Source organism: Amphiura filiformis, chromosome 7 (genome assembly GCF_039555335.1).
Source record: "Amphiura filiformis chromosome 7, Afil_fr2py, whole genome shotgun sequence".
Classification (NCBI taxonomy): domain Eukaryota; kingdom Metazoa; phylum Echinodermata; class Ophiuroidea; order Amphilepidida; family Amphiuridae; genus Amphiura; species Amphiura filiformis.
Window position 1 is genome coordinate 37,105,355 of NC_092634.1, and position 26,097 is coordinate 37,131,451.

Consider the following 26,097-nt stretch of genomic DNA (forward strand, 5'->3'; position numbering starts at 1 on the left):
AAGATCAAGGACGTGGCGGATGAGATTGGTCATTGATATTCTATAAAAACTCGAAGACCAAGGATGTAATGTTAATATAAGGAAATTGTTAAAGTGAATTGTTTCATATAAAAAGATGAAGATCAAGGATGTGGCGGATGAGATTTGTAATTGATGTTCTATAAAACCTCAAAGATCAAGAATGTAATGTGAATATTAGGAAATTGTTAAAGTGAATTGTTTCATATAAAAAGATGAAGATCAAGGATGTGGCGGATGAGATTTGTCATCGATGTTCTATAAAAAGTCGAAGATCAAGGATGTAATGTTAATTTCAGGAAAGTGTTAAAGTGAATCGTTTCATATAAAAAGATGAAGATCAAGGATGTTGCGGATGAGATTTGTCATTGATGTTCTATAAAACCTCAAAGATCAAGGATGTAATGTGAGTATTAGGAAATTTTGAAAGTGAATCGTTTCATATAAAAAGATGAAGATCAAGGACGTGGCGGATGAAATTTGTCATTGATGTTCTATAAAAAGTCGAAGCTCAAGGATGTAATGTTAATTTTAGGAAAATGTTAAAGTGAATCGTTTCATATAAAAAGATGAAGATCAAGGATGTGGCGGATGATATTTGTCATTAATGTTCTATAAAAACTCGAAGACTAAGGATGTAATGTTAATATAAGAAAAGTGTTAAAGTGAATCGTTTCATATAAAAAGATGAAGATCAAGGACGTGGCGGATGAGATTTGTCATTGATGTTCTATAAAAAGTCGAAGAACAAGGATGTAATGTTAATTTTAGGAAAGTGTTAAAGTGAATCGTTTCATATAAAAAGATGAAGATCAAGGACGTGGCGGATGAGATTTATCATTGATGTTCTATTAAAAGTCGAAGAACAAGGATGTAATGTGAATATTAGGAAATTTTTAAAGTGAATCGTTTCATGTAAAAAGATGAAGATCAATGATGTGGCGGATAAGATATTTATAAAGCGCCTTTAAAATTTATCAAAGCGCTGAACAAGGAGAGAAAGGATGGGGAAAAAAGAAACACAGCGGAACAAGAAAGAAGCTAACTGAAAGGTGAGTTTTCAGTTTCTTCCTGAAAACTGGAATTGATGGTGACTCCCTGATGGCTTTAGGGAGTTTGTTCCATTCCCTCGGGCCAGTGACAGAGAAGGTATTTAAACCAGATCCTCTATGTGCCCTAGGCTGACTACGCAGAGTCTTATCGGAAGAAGATCTCAATTCTCTTCCGGGAGCATAGGCTGAAAGAAGCTCACAAAGATAATTGGGGGCACGGCCCTGAGAGCACTTGAAAACATAAAGCAGAAGTTTAAAAAGAATTCTGTCCTGGATTGGAAGCCAATGCAATTGAATGAGAAGGTTGGAGGTAAAACCTCAAAGATCAAGGATGTAATGTGAATATTAGGAAATTGTTAAAGTGAATCGTTTCATATAAAAAGATGAAGATCAAGGACGTGGCGGATGAGATTTGTCATTGATGTTCTATAAAAGGTCGAAGATCAAGGATGTAATGTTAATTTAGGAAAGTGTTAAAGTGAATCGTTTCATATAAAAAGATGAAGATCAATGATGTAAAATATAAAAGGACGAAGATCAAGGATGTGGCGGATGAGATTTGTCATTGATGTCTTATAAGATCTCGAAGATCAAGGATGTAATGTGAATATTAGGAAATTGTTAAAGTGAATCGTTTCATATAAAAGATGAAGATCAAGGATGTGGCGGATGAGATTTGTAATTGATGTTCTATAAAACCTCGAAGATCAAGAATGTAATGTTAATTTTAGGAAAGTGTTAAAGTGAATCGTTTCATATAAAAAGATGAAGATCAAGGATGTGGCGGATGAGATTTGTCATTGATGTTCTATAAAAACTCGAAGACCAAGGATGTAATGTTAATATTAAGGAAATTGTTGAAAGTGAATCGTTTCATATAAAAGATGAAGATCAAGGATGTCATCCGGCGGAGGAGATTTGTATTGATGTTCTTTAAAACCTCTGAAAGATAAGGATGTAATCTTGTGACTTTTATAGAACATCGAGGACAAATCTCATGTTAAAGTGAATCGTTTCATATAAAAGATGAAGATCAAGTTGTGGCGGATGATATTTGTCATTGAGGTTTTATAGAACATCAATTACAAATCTCATCCGCAACATCCTTGATCTTCATATTTAATATGAAACGATTCACTTTAACAATTTCCTGAAATTAACATTACATCCTTGATCTTCGACTTTTATAGAACATGATGACAAACGTCATCCGCCACAACCTTGATTTTCATCTTTTATATGAAACGATTCACTTTAACAATGTCCTAATATTCACATTACATCCTTGATCTTTGAGGTTTTATAGAACATCAATTACAAATCTCATCCGCCACATCCTTGATCTTCATCTTTTTATATGAAACGATTCACTTTAACAATTTCCTAATATTAACATTACATCCTTGATCTTCGACTTTGTATAGAACACCAATGACAAATCTCATCCGCCACATCCTTGATCTTTTTATATGAAACGATTCACTTTAACAATTTCTTAATATTCACATTACATCCTTGATCGTCGAGGGTTTTTAATAAAATATCAATGATAAATGTCATCCGCCACATCCTTGATCTTCATCTTTTTATATGAACCGATTCACTTTAACACTTTCCTGAAATTAACATTACATCCTTGATCTTCGACTTTTTATAGAACATCAATGACAAATCTCATCCGCCACATCCTTGATCTTCATCTTTTTATATGAAACGATTCACTTTAACACTTTCCTGAAATTAACATTACATCCTTGATCTTCGACTTTTTATAGAACATCGATGACAAATCTCATCCGCCACATCCATCCTTGATCTTCATCTTTTATATGAAACGATTCACTTTAACAATTTCCTAATATTCACATTACATCCTTGATCTTTGAGGTTTTATAGAACATCAATGACAAATCTCATCCGCCACATCCTTGATCTTCATCTTTTTATATGAAACGATTCACTTTAACAATTTCTTAATATTCACATTACATCCTTGATCGTCGAGGGTTTAATAAAATATCAATGATAAATCTCATCCGCCACATCCTTGATCTTCATCTTTTTATATGAACCGATTCACATCCTTGTCTTCATCTTTTATATGAAACGATTCACTTTAACAATTTCTAATATTAACATTACATCCTTGATCTTCGAGGGTTTTATAGAACATCAATGATAAATCTCATCCGCCACATCCTTGATCTTCATCTTTTTATATGAACCGATTCACTTTAACAATTTCCTAATATTAACATTACATCCTTGACCTTCGACTTTGCTTAGACCATCAATGACAAATCTCGTCCGCCACATCCTTGATCTTCATCTTTGTATATGAAACGATTCACTTTAACAATTTCTTAATATACACATTACATCCTCGATCTTCGAGGGTTTTAATAAAATATCAATGATAAATCTCATCCGCCACATCCTTGATCTTCATCTTTTTATATGAAACGATTCACTTTATTTTATCGAGAATCGAGATTCCTGCACGTTGGTTTATGAACATAGCCTTTGATATACGCGGTCCGGATTTTACGTGCTATTATTAGCCAGGCTCCTGCATGATGCATGATGACGTCATACCTGCTGCAGCTGCTACGGGCATAGTCTCCTCCGCAGCCAGTTTGGTTACGCTTCCTCCACACAAAGATGTTTGTGTGGAGGGAGGGCAACCAAACTGGCTGCGGAGGAGACTACTGCGGGCAACGGGATTCCCCACATTGGGGATTCCCCTAGTTTGTGCAACCATACACAGTCAGTCGCCTAAAACACTACAGAGTAGCCTGAGCTGGGAGTTTCTGGGTTTGATTGGGAGAAAATAGACTGCTCAGTGAGTGTGAGTGCAGTGGAAATTTTTCCTTTCACAGCAACACCAGGTAAGGTTTGGATAAAGGCTTTACGGACCATTCACAAACACTTGTTGGGGGGGCTGATGCAAAAAAATTTCATCGCAAAAATTTGTCAGACCTCAAATATTTCAGGGCCCCCTTTTTGACATGAAAATTATGGGTCAACCCCATAGAAAAGCATATAAACTCAATTTTCCCAGGACAATTTGTGGTCATTTTTTCAGGCCCCCTCCCTTAGGAGGGTAAAACTTTTCAGTTTTAAGTAATTTTTGGCAAGCCAAGAGGGGGGGCAAGCAATTTTTGGAACACATTCTTGGGGCGCCTTTTAAATAAAACGCTCTATAAAGGCTTTAGGCCTATAGGAAAACCGTACGGAAACGCTTAAATATGCCGAGAGTGGGGCAAGCAATTTTTGGCGGACCGAGAGGGGGCAAGCGATTTTTGGCAAGCCGTTTGGAAATTTTACCCCCCCCCCCCATAATAGCTCATAATTATTGCATATCCCCTGTGGTAGGCCTATCTCTCAACCTATTGTGCTCACCAGGTGGTGTATGACGTGCAGTCCCTAAATTCAGTAAATGTTCATCGTCAACCGTGTAATTGAATGGGATTATTTTGAAATTTTAAAACGCTTGAAATTTCACAAACAAATAGGCCTATGTTGATAAATAATATAAATACAAGCTAAAACCGTTGGGGTTCGATAATGAACCCCACAAAACTAACCGAGCATATGGAAAATGCCATACGGCCGGGCGGTTTCACGAGTTGCCGGCGCGATCATGTCATCCGCCGCCTGGTGCTCACCCACTATATAGCCTACAGTACAAACATAGTACCACCTAGACTAGTTTATGGATTTACACCTGCCTGATTTTGTTTCAGGACTTTTGTGAGAGGCTCAAATTTTAAGTTACATAGTTGACCAGACAAAATACGATGGCGTGGAGAACACCTATGGTAAATGGTAAGTAAGTTTATCTTGCAAGCATTGAGGGTTGCTTACTTTCTTACAGGCCCCTGGTGGGGGTCCAGGGGTAAGCCCCTGAAAGCTCTGAAAGCTCTGAAAGCTTGGTAAATTTACAGAATTTGGGGGGCAAAAATAATATCAAAATCTGACCTGAATTTTAACATGAATGTAATAGAATGTAGGCCTACAATAAACATGCCTACATCCAATTCCTGAAAAATACAGCACTGTTTCTAGATTTTTAAAAATATTATCCTGTTTTGCCAAAAGAAACTTACCTACAGTATCCTAATCCTGTTTCGTTAGTTCTAGCTGGCAATACAAGTCAAATTTCGATAGTTTTGCAATTTGAGGGGAAAAGGGCCAAAAACATGATTTGCACGATTTCTTACAATATTGCAGTCACATTATTAACATTCAAAGACTTGGCACAAATCTAACTTTCAAAATTTTGAGTATAGACTATGAGTTTGCTCTTAAATTTCATATTTTATGATAATTTTGATAATCGATTACAAAGGTATTTGAAAATTAAGTTTTCCAAAAATTAGAATGCATACCGGTAATCTGAAATTAGTTTTAGTACTTGTCTTTGGTTTTGATTGTCACAACATACAAAAAACATCCTAAAAATTCATATTTTTGGCCATTATTTCCAAAAATTGGCAAAGTATTAAAATTTCACTTTTGTTACCAGTTAGAACTAAATAAAGGATTAGGATTTCGCTATATTTCATTTGGCAAATCAGGATAATAAATATTTTACCAGGATATTTTATCCCCCAAAAATAGTTCTGTAGTTTTCTGGAATCCAGAATAGTGTGGGCATCAAGATGAACTGTGAAAAGGTCTAGTGTAGATTCATATAGTAATGCCCCAAAAGTTCTAGGAATTTACCTTTTAAGTTTAAGGCCAATCGGACAAAGTTTACATTTTGACCTCTGACCTTTGACATCTGCATTCCCCTCATATCAAGGATTCCACTCACCAAGTTTAAGCCCAATCTGACAAAGTTTACAATTTGACCCTTTGAAGTTTTGAAAATTGAACCATTTTCCACATAGTATTGCTGATATTGGTCTGATATTTTTAACTATAGGGCCTACAGGTGACACGACATGGCAGGATCCTGATGATGTTGATGCATTGCCCGGAGACAAAATTGAATTTAATCGCGGGCTCTACCAACATGTAGGTATTGCTGATGGCAAAGGAGGCGTTTATCACTTCAGTGGTGAACCAACACAAAAGGCTAGAGCTTACTATCGCTATGATAACATCAAAGAAGTTGCTGGAAATGATCAAGTACGAGTCAACAACAAGGAAGATACAAAAATGAAGCCGTTGCCGCGAAAAGAAATCGTCAAACGTGCCAAGAAAGCCGTTGACACAGGACATGGAACGTATGATTTGACAGGGAATAATTGTGAACATAAAGCAACGGAAATGAGGTATGGGAAACCTGTTAGCGAACAGGTTGATGTAGGTAAAGCTGTAGGAATTGCAGCCGTTGTTACTGGAATTTACGCTATTGGTAGCCTTCTGTTTGGTGGAAACAATGACGATGAGGAAGATAATGACAATGAGGAGGAAAGCGATGAAGACTAAACTAGATACAGCGAAGCGATATTATCAGTGGCATAACCAGATGGGGGGGCGAAGACGAACAAATTTCTGTTTGCATCATTTTGATGCGGTATTATCCGTGCGATATACTGAAAGCCTGAAGAACATTCACAATAACAAAGATTTTGATATACAGTCCTATATATTTCCAAGAGTTAAAATTATTGTATTTTATAATTTTCACTACAATTAAAGAACATTGAAATTGAACACATTGAAACCATAATCCTGTATATATATCTATAATCAGTTGACTTTAAAGTGCAATTAAAATTTATTTATTTATTTATTTCTTATTTAACCTGGGGTGACCAATCAATGCACTGGCACTGTTCTCCCTTGGTTCCCAGGTGAAAATGGAACCGAATCAAAACCCAAAACTTTATGACACTTGGATTCCAAGTGACTGGGTACATGCGGGACGAGCATAATATAATTTGTATTTTACTAATACTGGAATGTAATGAATGAATGTACATTATATGCACCTTGGCAAATTGAGCCTTGTTCAAAATGTGCCTTTTTTGTAAGCAGCATGGTCATGTGATACTTACTTACACAAATAATAATTGAATACCTAAGAGGAAGAAGGGCCCAACTCCATCTCCATAATTCCCAATATTTGTGGAAGAAAGGCCCAACTCCATGTACTTGATAGATTTAGAGTGTGGATTTGAGCCCTTCTTTCACACAAAAGGAATTTTAAAAAACTGCCTCCCAGCAATACAATGTCCGGGTCTAACTAATTTTTGTAAAATGGTGGAGTTGGGCCCTTCTTCCACTTAGGTATTCAATTGTATCGACAGAATTCAAAATGTGTCTGTCAACTGTCATTATCTGGTTTGAAAAATCATGCGCTTGCTAACCTAGCAAACACAAAACGTTTTACAGAAAACAATGAAATGAACGGGCATATAAATGGTATAAAACATTTTGATAACATACAGAATTTTTTTTTTGAAAACTTCTTATGAAACATTGTAACATAATGTGTTTTACAAAATGTTAGCCCAAAAAATATTTTACATTCACATTTTGACATTGGTAAAATGTTGTTGTGTGTTTTCATATAAAATATTCTTAAAATATTTTCATGATCTTATTTTCATGACTGTATGTATAAGCTGACATTTATAAAATGTTATTAAATGTTTTGACCAAAACATGTTTTATAAAACATGTTTTTAAAACATTTTTGTGGTTGCTAGGAAGTAGGCCTAATTTTATGATATTGAAATGAAAATATGTACATGTAGCACTATCTTCATTAAAGTGTCAAAGTAGACATAACTGATGACCATGTGATGATATGAAATGTTTGTTTGCAACTTCATTTGTGACCCCTCGGCACAACTGAGCCCAGATGTCGCCAGTGCCACTATTGAGATATGCTCCATCGAACTTAATAATAAACAATAGGAAACAAAGGATTTATTGACTGTCTTATTGATTTTCACTACTTAAATGTCAAGTACTATAGACATGATATACATCATTTTAAAGCTAATTTCAAGCAGAATATTTTGGTTGAATATCTCAAAAATGATGATTGGCAACTTCAGGGCTCAGTTGTGCCGAGGGGTCACATTTGTGGTGTGCCTTCTAAGATGTATAGTTCTTCAAAGCTAAGACAAAATTACCTTATTGGATTGGCAGTGCCACCCAAATTATGCGCATGCAATGAGTGAGGTCTGCGGACGGTTTTAATATGGCTATGCACATGCTAAGATCAACCAACTTGTTTACAGAAGAATTCTAATCCATTCGACAAAAATCAAACTTGATTACAATCTTTAAGGGCTTGGGTAGCAATGTTTGCAGTATTTTTTAAGGGACATGAGAGCACATTAGACATATCGAATTACATTCTGAATATTCTGAATTTGCTATATAATACAAATTTTATGGCAAATTATTAAAAATATTTGATAGCAGAATGACATTCCTAGTATTCAAAATGCAATTCGATATGTCTGATGTGCTCTCAGGGCCCACAAAAAATATGTGAAAACATTGCTATCGGTACCTTTAAAGAAACAAAATAATTGAACAACTTGTACACACACAAATATTAAAGGTTTTGTTTTTATTTTAAAATGTGCTATATATTCAAAGCACCGTAAAATTTCTCAACAGATTATAAAAATTTTTCCTAAAATTATTATCCAATAATCATTATTATTGGCATTATTATACAATTCAGCTATGATGACACCTCATGATATCACACTGCACAAATTCCATTCACTGTCTGAAGAGGTTTGTGTGTGTGAATGCAATGGAGCAAATATACAGTCCACAACTTCCCCCCTAATACTTTTTAGAATAAGTCAAAAAATATTTTACGAAATGTAAAAAGATCTGTATAGCCCTATTTGTTTTATACATGTGGACCAATTTATCATTGGGTTCAGTCACAATGGTTAATTGTGTAAGAAAAGAGGCCGTTTTAAAAGCTGCACCTGAGTCCATAGCAGTCAGGTTTTCTTTAACAAACACATAAATAGACCTTGCCTACTGTATTGTTTGACAGCCGACTCCTATGGACTCAGATGCAACTTTTAACACTCTTTAAAACGGTCTCTTTTTTTACATAATGAACCATTGTGACTGAATGCAATGACGTATGACGCTATAATTTGGTCCATAGATGTGTAAAACAAATACGGCTACCCATACTTTTTTACACGTTTGCATTTTGTCAAATATTTTTGTGGACCAGATCTGGAATCAACAAAGTCTTCATTTGTCCTTTCAAAAGTGACAGAGGTGCCATTGAAGCTGAAACAGATAAAATATGTTTTTCCTATTGCACAACAACAGAAGTACTACGATACTAGAGAGTACATAATATAATTAGGCCAAAAAAATATAAAGTTTGTCTCAAAGCTCACGTTTGAAAAGAAATGCGAAATGCCATTTTTTTTTATTCCCGATTTGGTATTTTTATGGTATTTTAAGAAAAAAAGTCTGTTTTGCGAATTTTTCTGGAAAAACTAAAAAAATTTTTTTTGAAATAAAAAAATTTCTGCCTGTCTTTTTTTATTCAAATCGATGCGATTTTACAAATGCAAGCTTTGAGACAAACCTTTTTTTCTTTGGCCTTATTGTGAATGATTATTAAATTGGAATCAATCACAAAACTAATCAACTGGCCTCACTTTTATTTGAGAGGCTACAGTATCGCACCTTAGAGCATAGCATCTTCAGCCCGTCTGATGATCTGGAGGTTAAAGGTTGTTGAGTGTTGACCTGTGACCTGCAACACCACCTTGTCACAGGTCAACGACCTTTTGCCGCTAGATCATCAAACGGCCTGAAGATGCACCTAGGATAAGACTGCAGCCTCTCAAAAGTGAGTCCAGTTGATCACTTTTATGATTACAAATTTAATATTTATTACACCTGGATGAATGACAACCTTCACAACGTATTGTGAATGATTACCGTAAATGTTTCCTATTGGTGCACCTGGGCGCCTTTGCCTTGAGGTAAATTTCATGCACAAATAGAGAGTCCCCTCCTCTAAAAATCCCAACAAGAATTAAGAGTATGTGCCCTTATTTGCTGGTGGGACTTTTTTTATGGGAGGGCACTTTTAGTTTGTGTCTAAAATTCCAGTTATGTCAAGGGAGCCCATAGCGCCATTAGGTGAACGTTTACGGTATTTACCAAATGAAAAGCAACTACCAGTACTTTCTTTACATAAACTAGAGACAGTAGAATAGACTGCCCCTGTGTTAAACCAAGGAATAAGCACTAAAAGGGGTACTTTGTGATCTGAGGCCCTTATAGCCAAGATTTAGGGGGGTGCAGTGAGCTGAAAAGTGTACCATTGATAAGTTTTCCCTTTAAAATAGGGCTAATTTCAACATTTTTCATTTTTATAAGTGGCATTTTGGGGGCACACTATGGGCAAAATTAATATACTATAACCAAATCTGTAGATATATGGGTCCTTATTTTTGGCAAAGATACCCTTAGAAATGGGTAAGGGTTTGAAAGCTCAGACTGCACCCCTACCTCTCCAAAAGTGTTTGTAATGCAAAGAAATTCAACAAGATGGGTTTTAATTATTAATCAGAAGTTTCATCTGTGCACATCCATATCAAAAATTCACACTTGTTGGCAGCTACGTACATGTGTCTCTTTTTATATAGTAGCTGGGAATAAATACTCATCTCAAGTGTAGGCTGTAAGTCACTTCAAATCGTCTCCAAGTCACATGGTTTAGGAATGTTTTCTGTATTTCTACACCATGTGACTTGGGGATGACTTGGGAGTGCCTTTCACTTCAGATGAGTCTGGTATTCATTCCTATACTGAAATGCAGTAAACCTTAGACGAGCGCGTAGTGTAAGGATACATCGCATATTTACTGCGTTGCACGCAATTGTCTCTGATTGGCTGCTGAGGCGATCTGTTGTTGCCGAGTGGAAAATTATGAATGAACTGTGCGCCGTACGCGTTGTTAACGCCGAATTTGCAACATCACGGTAGTCGCGCTCGTAAAAGGTTTGCTGCATTTTAGTATAGCTATCATGTAAAAAGAGACACATGTAGCAGCTGACAAGTGCATCCTTTTTAAATGGATGTACACATTTTAACATCCAGAATTATATTCATCTATGATCAAGCCTGTAATTTGTGGACTTGATTCAAGTGCTTTCTCATGCTGAATAAGGGCTCATATTGAAATACCCTACCACGTTTTCACACAGAAAGAAGGCAGGATTCCCCTCTCTAAGTGCGCGCCTCAGGAAAGCTCGGTCATAAACGGATGGATTATATGCATCAGTGATACACCCTGCCCAGGATTTTAACAAAAGAAGGCTAGCACAGGAAAGCTGCAGGATGGCGCACACCTTCCTGTGTAAGGGAATTTCAATATGAGCCCTAACATATTCCCTACCAACAATTTTAAACAATTCTAAACAGTGTTGTAGTTCAAGATAATATCTATACCGGTACGCAAAATGAGTCAAGGGATGGTAACAGTATTGCAACTCCTTACAACTATGTCATTCAACTAGCTTTTAGATGACGGGGGAAAAACCCTGTTGTACGGGTGGGTGGACTTACAAAGTCAGGTCGGTCAGTTTGGATAATATAATTAGATTTTTTTCTGGAAGAGCAGAGATGCCACACAGTTTCACTCTAAAAACCTGAATCTGGTTAGAAAAACCTGAAAAATCATGTGAATGCAGGCCAAAAAGCCCCAAAATGGGATGATATTAAGGGCTGGGGTATGAATGTTTGAACAGTATTTATTGTGGGACATTAGAGCACATCAGACATATCGAATTGCATTCTGAATACGAAGAATGTCATTCTGATATCAAATAATTTTGATTTTTTGAAATTCGCAATTTAATACACATTTTATGGCAAATCATTAAAATTGATATTTTTGATATTTAACAGTACTTGAAGTAAACTTTATAAATCTGATGATTTATACTTAAAGTGTATGTAGGTGGGATGAAAAGCCGACGATCAATTGAAAATTTTGACCTTCATTATTGAAGATATGGATTTTTTCCCCAAAACACCAAACAAAATTAGGTCTTTTGGGAAAAAATCCATATCTTCAATATGAAAGGTCAAAATTTTCAATTGACCGTCGGCTTTTCCTCCCTGCTACATACACTTTAAGAATATGTCATTAGATTTATATAATTTACTTCGAGGACTGTTATATATCAAAAATTTGAAAAATATCAAATTTTTATAATTTGTCATAAAATTTGTATTATATTGTGATTTTCAAAAAATGTAAATTATTTGATATCAGAAAGACATGCTTCAGTATTCAGAATGCAATTCGATAGGTCTGAGGTGCTCTCATGTCCCACAAAAATACTGTCGAAACGTTAATAAACGCTCATTTTAGATCCCTTAGGCGAAAATGTGTAAATTTGGACTCGCAAAAAACCTGAATTAAGGCTAAAACCTGAAAAGTGGCATCTCTGGAAGAAGTAAAATCAATCAAATGATCCTAAAAAAATCACCAAAAGTTTAAAAAATCTAACAAAAAGTGAAATTTTTTTGCAAACATATTTTGAAAATTTCAGATTAAAAAAAATCAGTCAAAATAAATCCATTTCGGCAAAAAATGGCTATTTATATTTGCATATACAGTTTAAAAAGAAAAAGAAAACAAAAAGCCCTCTTTATATGTCAGTCGGGCCCATCACTCAGGGTTGAGTTTTTTGATTGCCTTATTTCTCATTATCATGCCAACAATTAAAGTGGGTGCTTAAACAGATGGACGTTAGACACATTCGGGGGGGGGGGGGCTAAATTAGAAAAGAGGTGCTAATTATGTCTCAAATATTATACGGTATTAATTAGTCAATGTCAGAATATTACTTGTAGCCGATATCAACTCTGCCAATAGTTCAAACTGTCCGTCAGATGTTCGTGGAACCTGTTGATTGCTCGTGCTTTCAAACCCTGCATCCCGCAATGACACCTGTACAATACCATCTTGATTATACGTCAGATCACCCTGCAACGGTATGGTAACTATTGTATCTGAAGCATGTGCATTCTCATGATGCCTTAAATCTATGATATTAACAAAACCTTTACTACAATATTTGCAAATATACAACTGTTCCTGCTGTTGCTCCTGTTGTTGGGCTTGCTCCGTACATGTATGCCACCTTTCATGTTCCGCAAACTGCTGGGAAGTTTGAAACTTTTTCGGACAAAGCAGACATTGATACACAACCTGTTGGTTTTTGGTTTCGTGCAAAATTTCATGTCTTTGCCACGCATTTGCAGTTGCAAATGCTTTATTACAAAAACGACATATATGCGTCCACTTAACCGAAGCGTCCATGGACTCCAAGGCATCTCTGTGCTTATTGTTCATATGGTATTTCCACTTATATTCGGATGCAAACGATAAATGACAATAGTTACATTGATATCGCTTTCCTGGTGATTTATCAAAGATTGACGTTTTCAGCAAACCCTTTTCGTGTTTTTCAAGATGTCGACTCAACGCCATCTCGTCGACAAACTGTCTTGAACACAGACTACATGCAAATGCTTTACTTGTAGTATGAGTCAGTATATGTCGTTGTAAAGTTTTTTCAAAGCAGAATTTCTTACTGCAGATATTACAAGTGAATTGTTTTTCACCATGGACTTTTAAGTGTACAGTGAGTTTTTCTTTGAAACGAAACGATTTCTTGCATAATTGACACTTGTGTGGTCTGTCAGTAAGGTTGCTCTGTTCGTGGAGACGAAGATGTTTACGAAGACCACCGCTGACACGAAATCGTTTTCCGCAATATTCGCAGCTGAACGGTTTCTCTCCCGTATGAATTCTAACGTGTTTACGCAAATCGCTGGCAAAGACGTATTTCTTGTGGCAATATTCGCACTCAAGCTCCCCTTCCTGGTGGCGCTTTTCATGTTGAGTCAAATGATGCGCAAGCTTAAAATGCTTACCACAAATCTTGCAGCGGTGGACTTTGAGATTGCGGTGTATCTTCTCATGCTTAACCAAGCCTTGCTCTGTTGGGAACGCTTTACTGCAGAATTTGCATATCTGAGTCCACTGATCTGCAGGCTTCAGTTGATCTCGGTGGTGGTTGTTCAAATGATTCTGTAAGAACATATTTGAGGAAGAATAAGAAATTATTCATAATTTAGAGAATAAACAATTATTATCTCCATAACTATATAAACTGGACTCAAAAAGAAACTTAAGGTCATATCTTAAAATCATGTCTATAAAAATGAACCAAAATTGCACATAGGATTACTTCAATACTCTAATTTAAACACTGGTCAGTAACCAAACAATTGTCTAACTGACACAACAGCAAAATGCACTGATATGGAACAGCTTCCTGGACCACATTCGCAGCCCAATAATTGGCACCCAACACTAGAAATCTGTGAGTAAGTGGAATAGTGTGGAACAAGACCTGTTTCTTGAAAAAAGTGTGTGAAAAACAGAAGCAGCCCGTTCCACACTATTCCACTTACTCTTTGGAAATTATCACCTATGTAAGGATCTTGTACACATTCTCACAGATTTCTTTTGCTGGGTTCCAATTATTCGCCTGTGAATGTGGTCCAGGAAGCTGTTCCGTGCCAGTGCATTTTGCAGTTGTGTCAGTTGGATAACTGCTTGAGTGCTTGGTTACTAACATGTGTTTAGAGTAGAGTATTGACGTAATCCTGTGTGTAATTTTGGTTCATTTTTATGGACAGGATTTTAAGATATGACCTTGTGACAAATTATAAGTTTCTTTTTGAGCCCAGTTTATTATCTCCATAGGCAGGTCTGATGTTTTGGGCAGTGGATGCTGGCACATTTTTGTTATTTTTTTATGAAATATAAACTTTGGGAAACTTGTACACAATATTTTTAGTACCACCATTTGAAACTATAACCCACCCCTATCAAGATAAGCAGCCTATCCACAATGATGTAGCGACACTGCCCAATAAATAAGAATTATTCATAATAGATATATGTATTTTGCATACATCTTGTAATATGGTTATTTTCACAGTAAAGGGTGTAACTTTTGGTCAAACCACTCAAACATGTTCCTGTTTGCTAAAATCATGCATAAAAGTAGTTTAAATTCCAGTAAAATAATGTTTCAAAGCTCAAACCTTTTTGATTTACATGTGAAACTCAATTCCAAAGTAAGTCAACAGATGTAGGTTATATTTGATACCATGTTCTACTGTGTTTGTAATTGCAGTTTTGAAATTTTTTATTATCATTTGTCATTTATAATGGAAATTTCACATCCTTAATTATAGTGTTTAAGTTTAAATTGGGTTGCTTCACAAATTTGAATATCTTACTACATGTACAATACAAATAGGAACCTGCCAGCCATAGGGCCGGATTTCCCTTTTGGGGGGTCCTGGGCCAGGCCAAAATTCGGAGGCCCCAATAACAATGTGAGGAAGCCATGTGCACTCAAGTGGCCAAAAGAGTGAGAACAATTAGGGGTTTCCATCCTGTGTCGAGCATGTGATAGATCGATCACTTGAAGACAGGTATTCAGGGGTACAAATGGATACCATATCGAATGACCTTGAATTTACAGTGTGACATGAAATGTTGTTATTTTATAAAGAACAACTTGAATTTTGATCAACTTACGTACAGATAGGGCATAATATATTTTGGAGAAATAAGTATTCTTTAAACTTTATTTGTCTTGAGTAGATAGCAAGCTTCTCAAAGTTTGATAAAAGGTATGAAAATACCAAAATAAACTTTTATTGGCCATCAGGCCATGCATCCCCAACCGGTTCTAATTCACGAAATTAAAGAAAACAAATTATGTTAATTTTTCTACTATCTTCAGTAGACAGCATGCAGGTCTTTTTTCACAAAAAAGGTTGATAATTAAAGGTATGAAAATACCAAAACGAACTTTCTTGATCATCGCCCATTTAAAAATTTGAAAAGATAGTGTGCCTTTTCAATTTCTTTTTTTGCTATCTTGAGTAGATACATTGTAGCATACATCTTAATTAAAGGTTTCCAAAAAATTTTATATAAAAGTTAAGAAAATATCAAAATAAACTTTCTTTGGTCATGCATCACACATCCCCCCCCCCCCCCACACACACAAACCGCTACACATTTCCCCTCACATCAAAAGACCATTTTGTCAGTTTTAATTCAAACAATTGGAAGTAACCAATTATTAATGCTTATTATTTTGTTTGCTATCTTCGGTAGACAGCAAGGGGTTTTCCAAAAGATGTGAAATACAAAATAAACCTTCCTGTTCACCCCCCTTTTTTTGAGAAATTGAAAAAGACATGTAGCACACAAATTGCCTATTTTATGTCTAGTCCAACTTTAAGAAAACAAAAATGGACTTTTCCCTTTGATAGAAACCTTAATCATTTCAGAAATTTAAAATTAACTTTTCCCTTAATATAAGGGAAATTTATTCATTTTAGAACAAAAGATTTTATTACATACCAGAAAAAGTTAATTTTTATTCCACAAAGAAATAAAGTTGGTACTAAGTTTGCAATGTACCTCATTCATTTTTCCCACACCAGAATAATTATATTTCGACATGGAATAAAAGACATTTTATTCCTACCTTTTACCCCCTATACCCTTCCCCACAAATGTATAAAAATATCGAAAAGGCTATTCCCTGGATCTTTTGCGACGAAATATCATCATCCAATTTCGGAAATATTAAAAAAGGTGTTTTTTTGTTTAGTTTTACATTTTCAGAATTTGTTTTTTTATACAGGCCAATTTCCTGAATTCTGGAAATTTCCTGAAAAGTTACATCTATACAATGTTGATGGCACCTGTTTGCCCATACCAAACACTCACCTGCAAACACTTATTGGATATAAAACCAAGAGTACAGAACCAACAGATGTATTTGGCCACAGTGTGTTCATGTTGCTTCATGTGCGTCTCTAGGGCACTTTTCAACCGATACTGACGGATGCATTTTGGACATCTGCAAGGGAATGAAAGTAAGGGAGAAAAGTGTGAAAATATGTACAGAATACCACAATGAAGAGAGCTTTAAAATAAACATTTGAATTGGCTTTCTTATTCCAAACCCTAATCCTCACCCTATACTGCAAACCTGGAACATAACCCGACTCCCACTATATATTGTAAAGACTATCCAGAAAAACATTTTACACTTTGCGAGCAAAATAAATGTCACTGCTGTCTGCTCAAGGCATGTAAGTCCCCCCCCCCTCCCCCCTGGTGCAAGTCATAAATATATTAATTTTAGATTTGGACCCATTGAGGCTGCTTCGATCTTTGACTTTGATGAAATTGGTAAACTGGTGTGTAACCACACTACATGTATGTCTTCCGAGGTGGAGAAACCCCAGTCGTTGAGAATTTGTCCCGGTTGGAGGGAAAAGAGGATCCAAAAAGAGGTCTGATTTTACCGCACAAACAATTGTCACAATATATATTTTTCTGAGGGGGCAGTCTGTTTCCCTGCCCTCTTCAGGTTATATTGTCCCTCTCTTGTACTGGTTACACCCCTGGAAATTTGGTTACTTGAATTCACACCTACTAAGGTAAGCTGACAATATTATTTATAAAGCCTACCCAGTCGCACTGCAGTTTTTAGCGGGATCCCGCAAATGGGGCGTACCTCATCACATTTTTTCACACTTCTGTAAGTAGCAATTAGCACCTCTTGAGTTTTCCGATAAAATCAATGGTCACTAATAGTAGTGGCACCAGTCGCGGTACACCGCAGTACAACGGACCTCTGCACTAGTGCACATTGAATAAACAATGTTCATTGTTTACGCTGGCTTAAATCATGAGTCAATATTACTATAAACAGATTCTAGGGAGTGTGTGTAAATGTGTGATAATGGATGAATATAACTGTTTACTGTTACAATATTAACCAGCTATTGTTGATGGTATCGGTAGCTATAGTGATTTTTGCTTTACCCTTTACCCCAGACTAGTATACCAAGACATCTAGTTGTAACCATGGTAACACGGGACGACGGTCTTTGTGGTCAATGTCTGGTATACGTACGTACAACCAATCACAGCGCTAGCTGGAAACAAGTTCACCTTATTATAATTTTATGAATGGGATGTTGTCAACATGTTACTCGATCCCGGGGTACTCGATTCATGAATACTGTATCTCAATTGACCAGCTTATTGGAGTGCCGGGTTGGGGTCCCGGGGGTTGAGTGTCAGGCTTATAAATAAATAATTACGGGGTCATAGGCAGCCACGTTGTTTCATAATTATAGTTTCCGCCAATGTTCCTGGCCAATAATGGGGTTGTCATTTTCTTCGGAAGGAGGGGGGGCGGATTGTCACAAATATATGGGGGGGGGGTCATATTTTTTTGAAAAGATGACCAAAATTAATGGAGGGAGTCACAAAAAGACTGGTTTCAATACAATTTTATTGACGCCAACTTTTGGAAAAGTTGTGACAACCCCGAAGAAAATGATAGTCCCTTTACTCCCTTTTCTATGGGCTGGACAATAATAATTATGAGCCCGAGGGGGGATTTCCAAACGGCTTGCCAAAAATCAACCTCCCCCAGCCTGCCAAAAATGCTTGCCTTTCCTCTGAAATTCCAATTTATTTTGCATCTATTTACTTTCTCAATAATAATTTCAATTTTTATGGGCCTTATAAATGATAAAGATCTGATAATCAGTATTTACATATATCGGCATGTGCATGCATCTCCCGAATTTTATATAAACATGACAAAACTAAACATGGGTGACGGGATGTGCGGTCACATTTTTTTAACTCCCTCTAACCCAATGACCCCTTTCTTGTTTTACTGAACTCCTTCTCACCCAATGACCCCCCTTTTTCAAAAATTTTGGGAAAATTTCTGATAATCTCTCACTGGATGACCCCATTTTTCATTATTTTTTCTTCAAATTTTTGAAAGTTTTGTATCGGCAACTTTTATATCTTGACCAAAAATTGTTCCCAGTCTCACTGAATGACCCCCTTTTTTGGTCAGAATTTCCTCAGTCTCACGGAAAGATTCTTTTTTGGGGACCTTCTCACCGAAAGACCACCTTTTTTGGTGTTTAGGCTCTCACCGAAAGACCCCTATATAGTTTCGAACTGCTGTCCGCAGATTCCCGTCACTTCCAAAGTCGAGTGCCCCCGGGCTAGCTACAGTTATAAAGGTGAGAACTGACGAAGGTCGAGTTATCAAACACACTGAGCAGCAATTTTGTCACGGAAATAATATTGAAAGTACAGTCTTTCTAAAATTTTGGGTTTTTTTAAACGGTAAATTTTGTTGTATAAAAACGTATTTGTGGTCAATTAGAATGCAAAAATGTGAAAAATGTTTCTTGATTTTTAAAAATTAAGGTCGGTATTCTTTTGTACACCTTTCGGGACACCTTTTCCCTTTTTCAAAATTAGGGCGGTCGATTGCGGCCAAAGATAATAATGTCATTGAAAGAAAATCGAATTGGCCAAAATACTGCAGATTGTAGGCTAAATGTTTTTGATTTGAACTGGCCGGCAAAACGATAATCGAAGTGGCAAATGCAATGCAGATTATTATAATATTATTGACTTGTGGCTGCCAAATCCGATGTGTGAACTGCCAAATCCCATGTAATTGATTTAATCTGGCAATTAGGATAGAGTTGTAAACACGGCTGCCAAATCCAATGTGTGAACTGCCAAATCCCATGTAATTGATTTAATCTCGCAATTAGGATAGAGTTGTAAACACGGTCCCGTTCCCGGTCAATCGAGAACAATTCACACAGTTCAGTGGTAAACAGAATTAACAGATTAGCTCATTATACCATTGAATGCTCAAACAATGTTAATTGGGGAGGCGATTCAATCAGGAGGGTATCGGCGATCAGATCATGACAACCTCTGAAATGGATAATTTGAATTTGTCGAAAAATACTGGAAACAAGGAAATACTGTACATTGTCATAAACGTTTTCAGGACTATAATTATTTTTATTAATGAAGCTTGGTTGATCATATACATGAAATTGATACGACTCGATTAAAGAAGTAAGACTTTGAAGCATGTTTTAGATCGCCCAATGTTTTCATTTATCATGTAAAGGGGGAAAACCCGACTCTGTGCGAAGCGTTTTTCAAATATACTAAAATAATTTTTTAATAAGTACATTTTAAGGAGTTTAAGCTCATATAAAATTATATGAAAATCAGATTTTTTCTCTCTTGGGAAGATTTATTATAAATATGGACTATACTTTTCAGCATAACTTCTGATTCTGATATCGTAGAAAAAAATATGCAGGGAATGCTTGCACCCTCCTTTCTAGAAATACCCTTGAAACTGGGAAAGATTGCCCTTTCGCGCGTGTAGTGGGGTGTATGAAAACACGAGGCGATTGTGCAGATTTTTTAATGCGGAAAAGGGGATTGCCGTCATGCCGTGTATTGCATGCGACGAGCGACTGATGTTTTCAGGACAGTTATCTGAAGTTTTCGCGGTATAAAAACAGTTCTATAACCCATGCAACATTACCATGAGGAATGTTATAATTATGTTACTATTAGGCTCATTTATTGGTGTGTTGAAATCGAAAACCTTTCTAGGTTATACCCAGGGTCTATGGTTAAACCATTTTTACCAATTTACCAGCGATTTTAAAATGAGTCCTATTTTCAGGGTCATTTTTAATAAAGAAATCGGTAGCCCAGAATGGCTCCCATCCCAATCGGCATTTAAAAAGCTATAATCCAAAAGCTTCAACCCCGCCAGGCCATTTCCCCTACCAGTTTTATGTTAATTAACAATATACACATGATTTAAGATAAGAGTTTCAAATCAGTGACTTTAGGTAGGCCTATGTAAATAGATCGGTGCTGGAAGCTTACCGCGGTAGGCTTCGTATTGAGTTGATGCGATGGTGTTTATTGATCAGTCTCACACTTTTCGGTGATAAAACAGATTAGCTGATAACAACTAATTGTGTCGTGACCTGCATGTATAAAAAACAATAGATGCGGCGCGTCCGTTCTACTGCAGGAAACCTTATAAATAATATTGTCAGCTTACCTAATAGTCTATATATCTACCTAGAGTCACCAGCACTTAGTATTAGCTTTGAAGTTCAGCGTGTGCTACGTTAGCTTAGTGTTACATGGTGCGTGTACATACTTTTATGCGCGCGATCAAAGTGGCGCATATGTACACACAAGAAACAATGCTAAGCCAACGCAGCATACGCTGAACTTCAAAGAGCTTGTCGGTGACTCGAGGTAGATATATAGACTATGCTTACTTGAAAGGTCTATCTTCCTGGTGTGTCCTCTCGTGTTTCTGTAGATCCCTCTCAAGCACATACTTCTTATCACACAACTTGCACTGCAAAGTTGGCTTCTCATGCCTCCTCTGATGTTCCGACAGGTGACGGGCCTCCTTAAAAGTCTTCTTGCAGACACCACACTTGAAGTTTCTCTTTCCAAGGTGTTCCGGTTCATGTTTCTTCATAGCAGCCTTAGTACGGAATGCCTTCTTGCACTGCTCACACCAGAATGGCCATCTTTGATCTTCATTCAGTAAATCTCTGTGTTTATTATTCACATGAGCATCTAGTCCTTTTTTATGAACAAATCTGAGACTGCAATGGCTGCACTGTATGGTTTTATCCTTGTCAATGTCCGGATCTTTCTTTGCTTGTTCATGTCTCAGGAGATGGTTGTTGAGGTCCGTATTTGTGTTGAAACTTTTGCTGCATTGCGAGCACTGGAACTCTTTCACATCGCTGTGAGTTCTGAGATGCTTTGCCAAATCTCTTTCAAAGACGTATTTCTTGTCGCATTTCGGACACGGATGCTGCCCTTGTCCATGGCGCAATTTATGCTCTAGCAGATGCCGTGCTTCTTTGAATCGCTTACCGCATTGGGTGCATTCGTGTGGTCTGCTGTTAGAGTGCACTTGTCCATGTGCTTCCAACGCTTTTGCCGACCGACACAACCTGTTGCACTTGTCACACTTAAATTTCCATCTTTCCCTTTCTGTTAGCTTCTCCCTGTGTTTGTTATTCATATGAGACATAAGACCTTTACTTCCCGAAAATTGCAGGTTGCAATCGTAGCATACATGTTGCTTTTCCACAGGTGCCTGGTGATGAAGCAAGATATGCTGACGTAACATCCGTTCGCTAAGGAACTTTTTGTCGCATTGTGCGCAAGGTTCGAGCTTTGACGAGAAATGCGATAGTTTCATGTGCTTGCGCAAGTCTGTGAGAAAAACATACTTTTTATCGCACAATTTACACTGATGACTGCCTTCTCCGTGTCTTTTCATGTGCTCGGCAAGATGATGCGATTTCATGAAACCTTTGCCGCAGACTCCACAGCAGTGACTGCGCACACCAAGATGTATCTGTTCATGTTGCTTGTGAGCTTTTTCAGTTCGAAAAGTAAGATTGCATATCTGGCACGCATACTTGCCTTGCATTTTTTTATGGCGTAGCATGGAAGACTTGGTTGGGAATACATTGTTGCAGTGATCGCATAGATGAGCCCATCTCTCTCCCGGTGGCAGCTGTTCAAAGTGTTTATTATTCAAATGATATTTCAATCCTAAATTTGACCTAAACCCTAATTTACAATGTGTGCAAACAAAACTTGATGCTGACTGATTATGTCGTTTGATGTGCGCATTGAGGGCGCCATTAGTTGTAAATTTTTTCTTGCATACAGTGCATGGAAGACTTTTGGTCATTGCGTGTCGTTTTTCATGCTTCTTCAGATCAGCTTCAAGCACAAACTTCCAGTCGCATAATGAGCATGATAGCGTCGGTTCACCGTGTCTTTTTTCATGTTCTTGAAGATGCTGCAAAGATTTGAAAAATTTCTCGCATGTTGAGCATGGAAAAACTCTGTCTTCTTGATGGATCTTTTTGTGACTCTTGAGTGCATCTTCAGATGCACAAACTCTTTGGCACTCCTCACAAATGAACTGCCACTGCTCTTCTGGCTTCAGTAACTCTCTATGTTTATTATTCAAATGATGAAGCAGACCTTTCTGAGATGAGAAGTATAAATTGCAATGAGTGCATATAAACTGCTTGACTGTTCCCGATTCTTCATGCTCTTTAATGTGTTCTTGCAAGCTTGGCTTCTCGCGGAACTCTTCTGGACAGTGCGGGCACTGATAAATCTTACTTGTGTGGACTCTCTCGTGTTTTATCATCTCTCTCTTCACATAGTATTTCTTATCGCAGTACTGACAAGCAAATTTAGCCTCCCGTGGCGTAGCTCATGTTCCATAAGATGACTTGAAGCTTTGAATGAGCTCCCGCAAGTTTTACAGATAAAGGGTTTATTATCGGAATGCGCTCGTTGGTGTTTGCGTAAATCCGACTCGCATTTGAACTTTTTCTCACATTTTTGACACGGCATATAAGCTTCACCATGCCGCATCTCGTGCTCTGTCAGATGGCTTTTTTCAAGGAATGCCTTGCCACAGGTACTGCAGACATGACTCCTTTCCCTTGAGTTGTCCATATCCTCTCTATGATCAGTTTTCATATGTTGATTGAAGTCCTTCTTAGTTTGGAATGACATATTACATGAATTACATTCGACATTCTTACGCTTCTTGACATTTGGATCGTTGTTACTCTCTTCCAATTTTGTTTGATGATTACTCATATGGTTTGAAAACCCCTTTTGTGTTTTGAATATTTTGTCGCATTCTTTACAAAAAAGAGAATCTTTCCCATCTTCCTCTTCAGATATAACCTCTTTAGAGCCCCTTTGTGCAGACTTTGGTCGACCACGCCTTTTATGCATCATGTTATGCGTGTTTAAAGCTTTTAAACTTTTAAATGTCTTTTTACACTCTTCACATACATGCTTCCTCTTTGAACTTGATGATTCCCATTCCGATTCGGACGCAGAATCCGACTCACTGACTGCGTAACTTTTGGCTTGCTTAGCAACTTTACGACGAAGACTTCGCCTTGTTTGTCTTTTTGAAGGCACATCATGCATTTTCTTGTGACTCACAAGCTGTGCTTTGGTTTTGAAATGCATGCTACAGATAGCGCAGGTTTCTTTCTTCCCTCTTGTGTCCTTGGTAAGAGTAGGTATTGTATGTTTACGTGTATCATGACGTTTTAATCCTCCATGTGTCTTGAATTGCTGATCACATTTGGAACATGTTAATACCTCCTTTTCTTCATCTTCGACAAGTTCACAAGCAACAGTAGTACCTTTTATATTATCAGTTTCAACCTTCATTTGTTTCATCTCAGCATTCTTCTCCGCATCATTGTCTTGAACATTAGCATCATCAACATCAGAGTTTTTTTCACTTAACTTGATATCATCCTTTTGATTACATCTATTAATTTCCTCCATATTTTCATCAACACTACTTTGTTTGACAGCACTCTCAGTGATGACTGTGTTACCAATGGCATCCACATCATCCACAGACTCTTCAGTCGGGGCAGTTTTGTTGCCTTGACTCCTACTTGAGGATGTAATCATGTTTTCAACAGAAGCCCAATGTTGCTGCATGCGCTTTTCCAGATCCTCTGTATAACTTTCTTCAGTGCTGTCTTTTGTGGTTTGCAATTCACTTTGAAAGTTTTCATTGGTGGGTTTGGCTACTGGAATTTGTACGCTGTTTATGGTAGAATGACTTGGATGGAAAGAATTCCCTCCATCAATTTGATCATTTTGCTTTGATACTTCCACATCTTCATTATCTACTGGAGATTCACTGGCATCCATTTCTTCATTCACGATATTGTCTAATTTCAATCTATCATTTGTACTCTGTGACACTTCCCCTATTTGTGTTGGCCCTACAGAATTTGAATTGTCACTTTGGCAAATAAAAGTTCTTTCTGATAATGAATGTACATTGAATTGTTCTATTTGAGACACTTTGGTAGAGCTTGAATTAGGTAGACCTACTTCCACAGTATCTGCTGACTGAGTTGATTTTACAACTTCTGCTTCAAGGATATTGTCTTGGACCTGATTCATACCAAATTGTCCTGTAGCATCTGAATGCACCCAGCTGTTCTCTATATTAGGGGAAGTATACTTTGATTCCGATACCACTGGTACACCATACGGAAAGGATGTTGCAGAATCATTCTGCTGTGAGATGTTATCTTTGAACTGTGACCTTGTATCTAATCCTGCATGTACTGTAGGAGATAGCACCAATCCATACACAGCACCAGGTTGAGAATATGTACTTGGCATACTTGTGAGATTTGTGTAAGATGGAAAACTTGAAGAATTTGATACAGTAGACTGGAAAGTGATTGCTCCACCAGTTGTTTGGAATGATCTGTCACTACCTGGGGCATCATGTTGAGCACTACATGTTCCTTGACTTCCCAACACATGTGTACTTTGATGCCCTAACAGACTTTCCTCTGTGGAGTAGACTTTCTCACAGTACCTGCATGGAAAGCCCTGCATAATGGGTGTATGCATGCGAAGGTGGATACTGAGAGCTTCAGTAGAGTCCAAGCTGAGAAGACAATGTGGGCATGTGGTGGTGGTGGTGGCTGATGCATTCTGGGGATGAGACGTAGTAGACTGAAGGAAGGCATCCATTTTGAGATGTTTATGATATGTATGAGTTGTACGAAAATATCACATCCTGAAAAGGGGAGAAAAAGATTGATATACATTAATGCAAGATGGCTGCCATTTCAATTGTAACTAAAGTTATGCCATTTTGGGTGGGGGTGATCCATGGATAAGCGCTCAATATTGAATTATCATCTGGGAGATGGTCTTCACAGCATCAGCAAAAGTGACAATAGTTGTCTTTCTGACATATGGGGAGTGTCCCCACAGACTTACAATGAAGCACAACAAAACTGACAAATTCTTTCTTATATTTTTGGGTACTTTTTCCACAAATTAAAATCAACTACAAATGGTCTGGAGTTCCTTAGCACTCTCTTTGCTAATATACATATATATGGTCTCTAATATGGAAATCTGACCTCTCAAGTAAGGGCTCATTCCTATTTACCAGTGCACAGTCTTCCCCAGCCAAGCTGCAGC

General features: G+C 37.2%; 2 protein-coding genes across 2 annotated transcripts; one reads left to right on the forward strand and one right to left on the reverse strand.

Moving 5' to 3' along the window:
- Positions 1-3,766: 3,766 nt before the first annotated feature.
- On the forward strand, positions 3,767-7,689 carry LOC140157100 (phospholipase A and acyltransferase 3-like). The gene is made up of 3 exons (XM_072180172.1): positions 3,767-3,958; positions 4,817-4,898; positions 6,001-7,689. Exons 2-3 carry the CDS (start codon positions 4,871-4,873, stop codon positions 6,507-6,509), a joined length of 537 nt encoding a protein of 178 aa, XP_072036273.1. The 5' UTR covers positions 3,767-3,958; positions 4,817-4,870; the 3' UTR covers positions 6,510-7,689.
- A 4,719-nt stretch (positions 7,690-12,408) lies between these two features.
- On the reverse strand, positions 12,409-23,357 carry LOC140157108 (uncharacterized). Its single transcript, XM_072180182.1, has 3 exons — positions 21,327-23,357; positions 16,885-17,017; positions 12,409-14,148 (listed from the first exon to the last, which is right to left on the reverse strand). Exons 1-3 carry the CDS (start codon positions 23,243-23,245, stop codon positions 12,874-12,876), a joined length of 3,327 nt encoding a protein of 1,108 aa, XP_072036283.1. The 5' UTR covers positions 23,246-23,357; the 3' UTR covers positions 12,409-12,873.
- Positions 23,358-26,097: the final 2,740 nt, after the last annotated feature.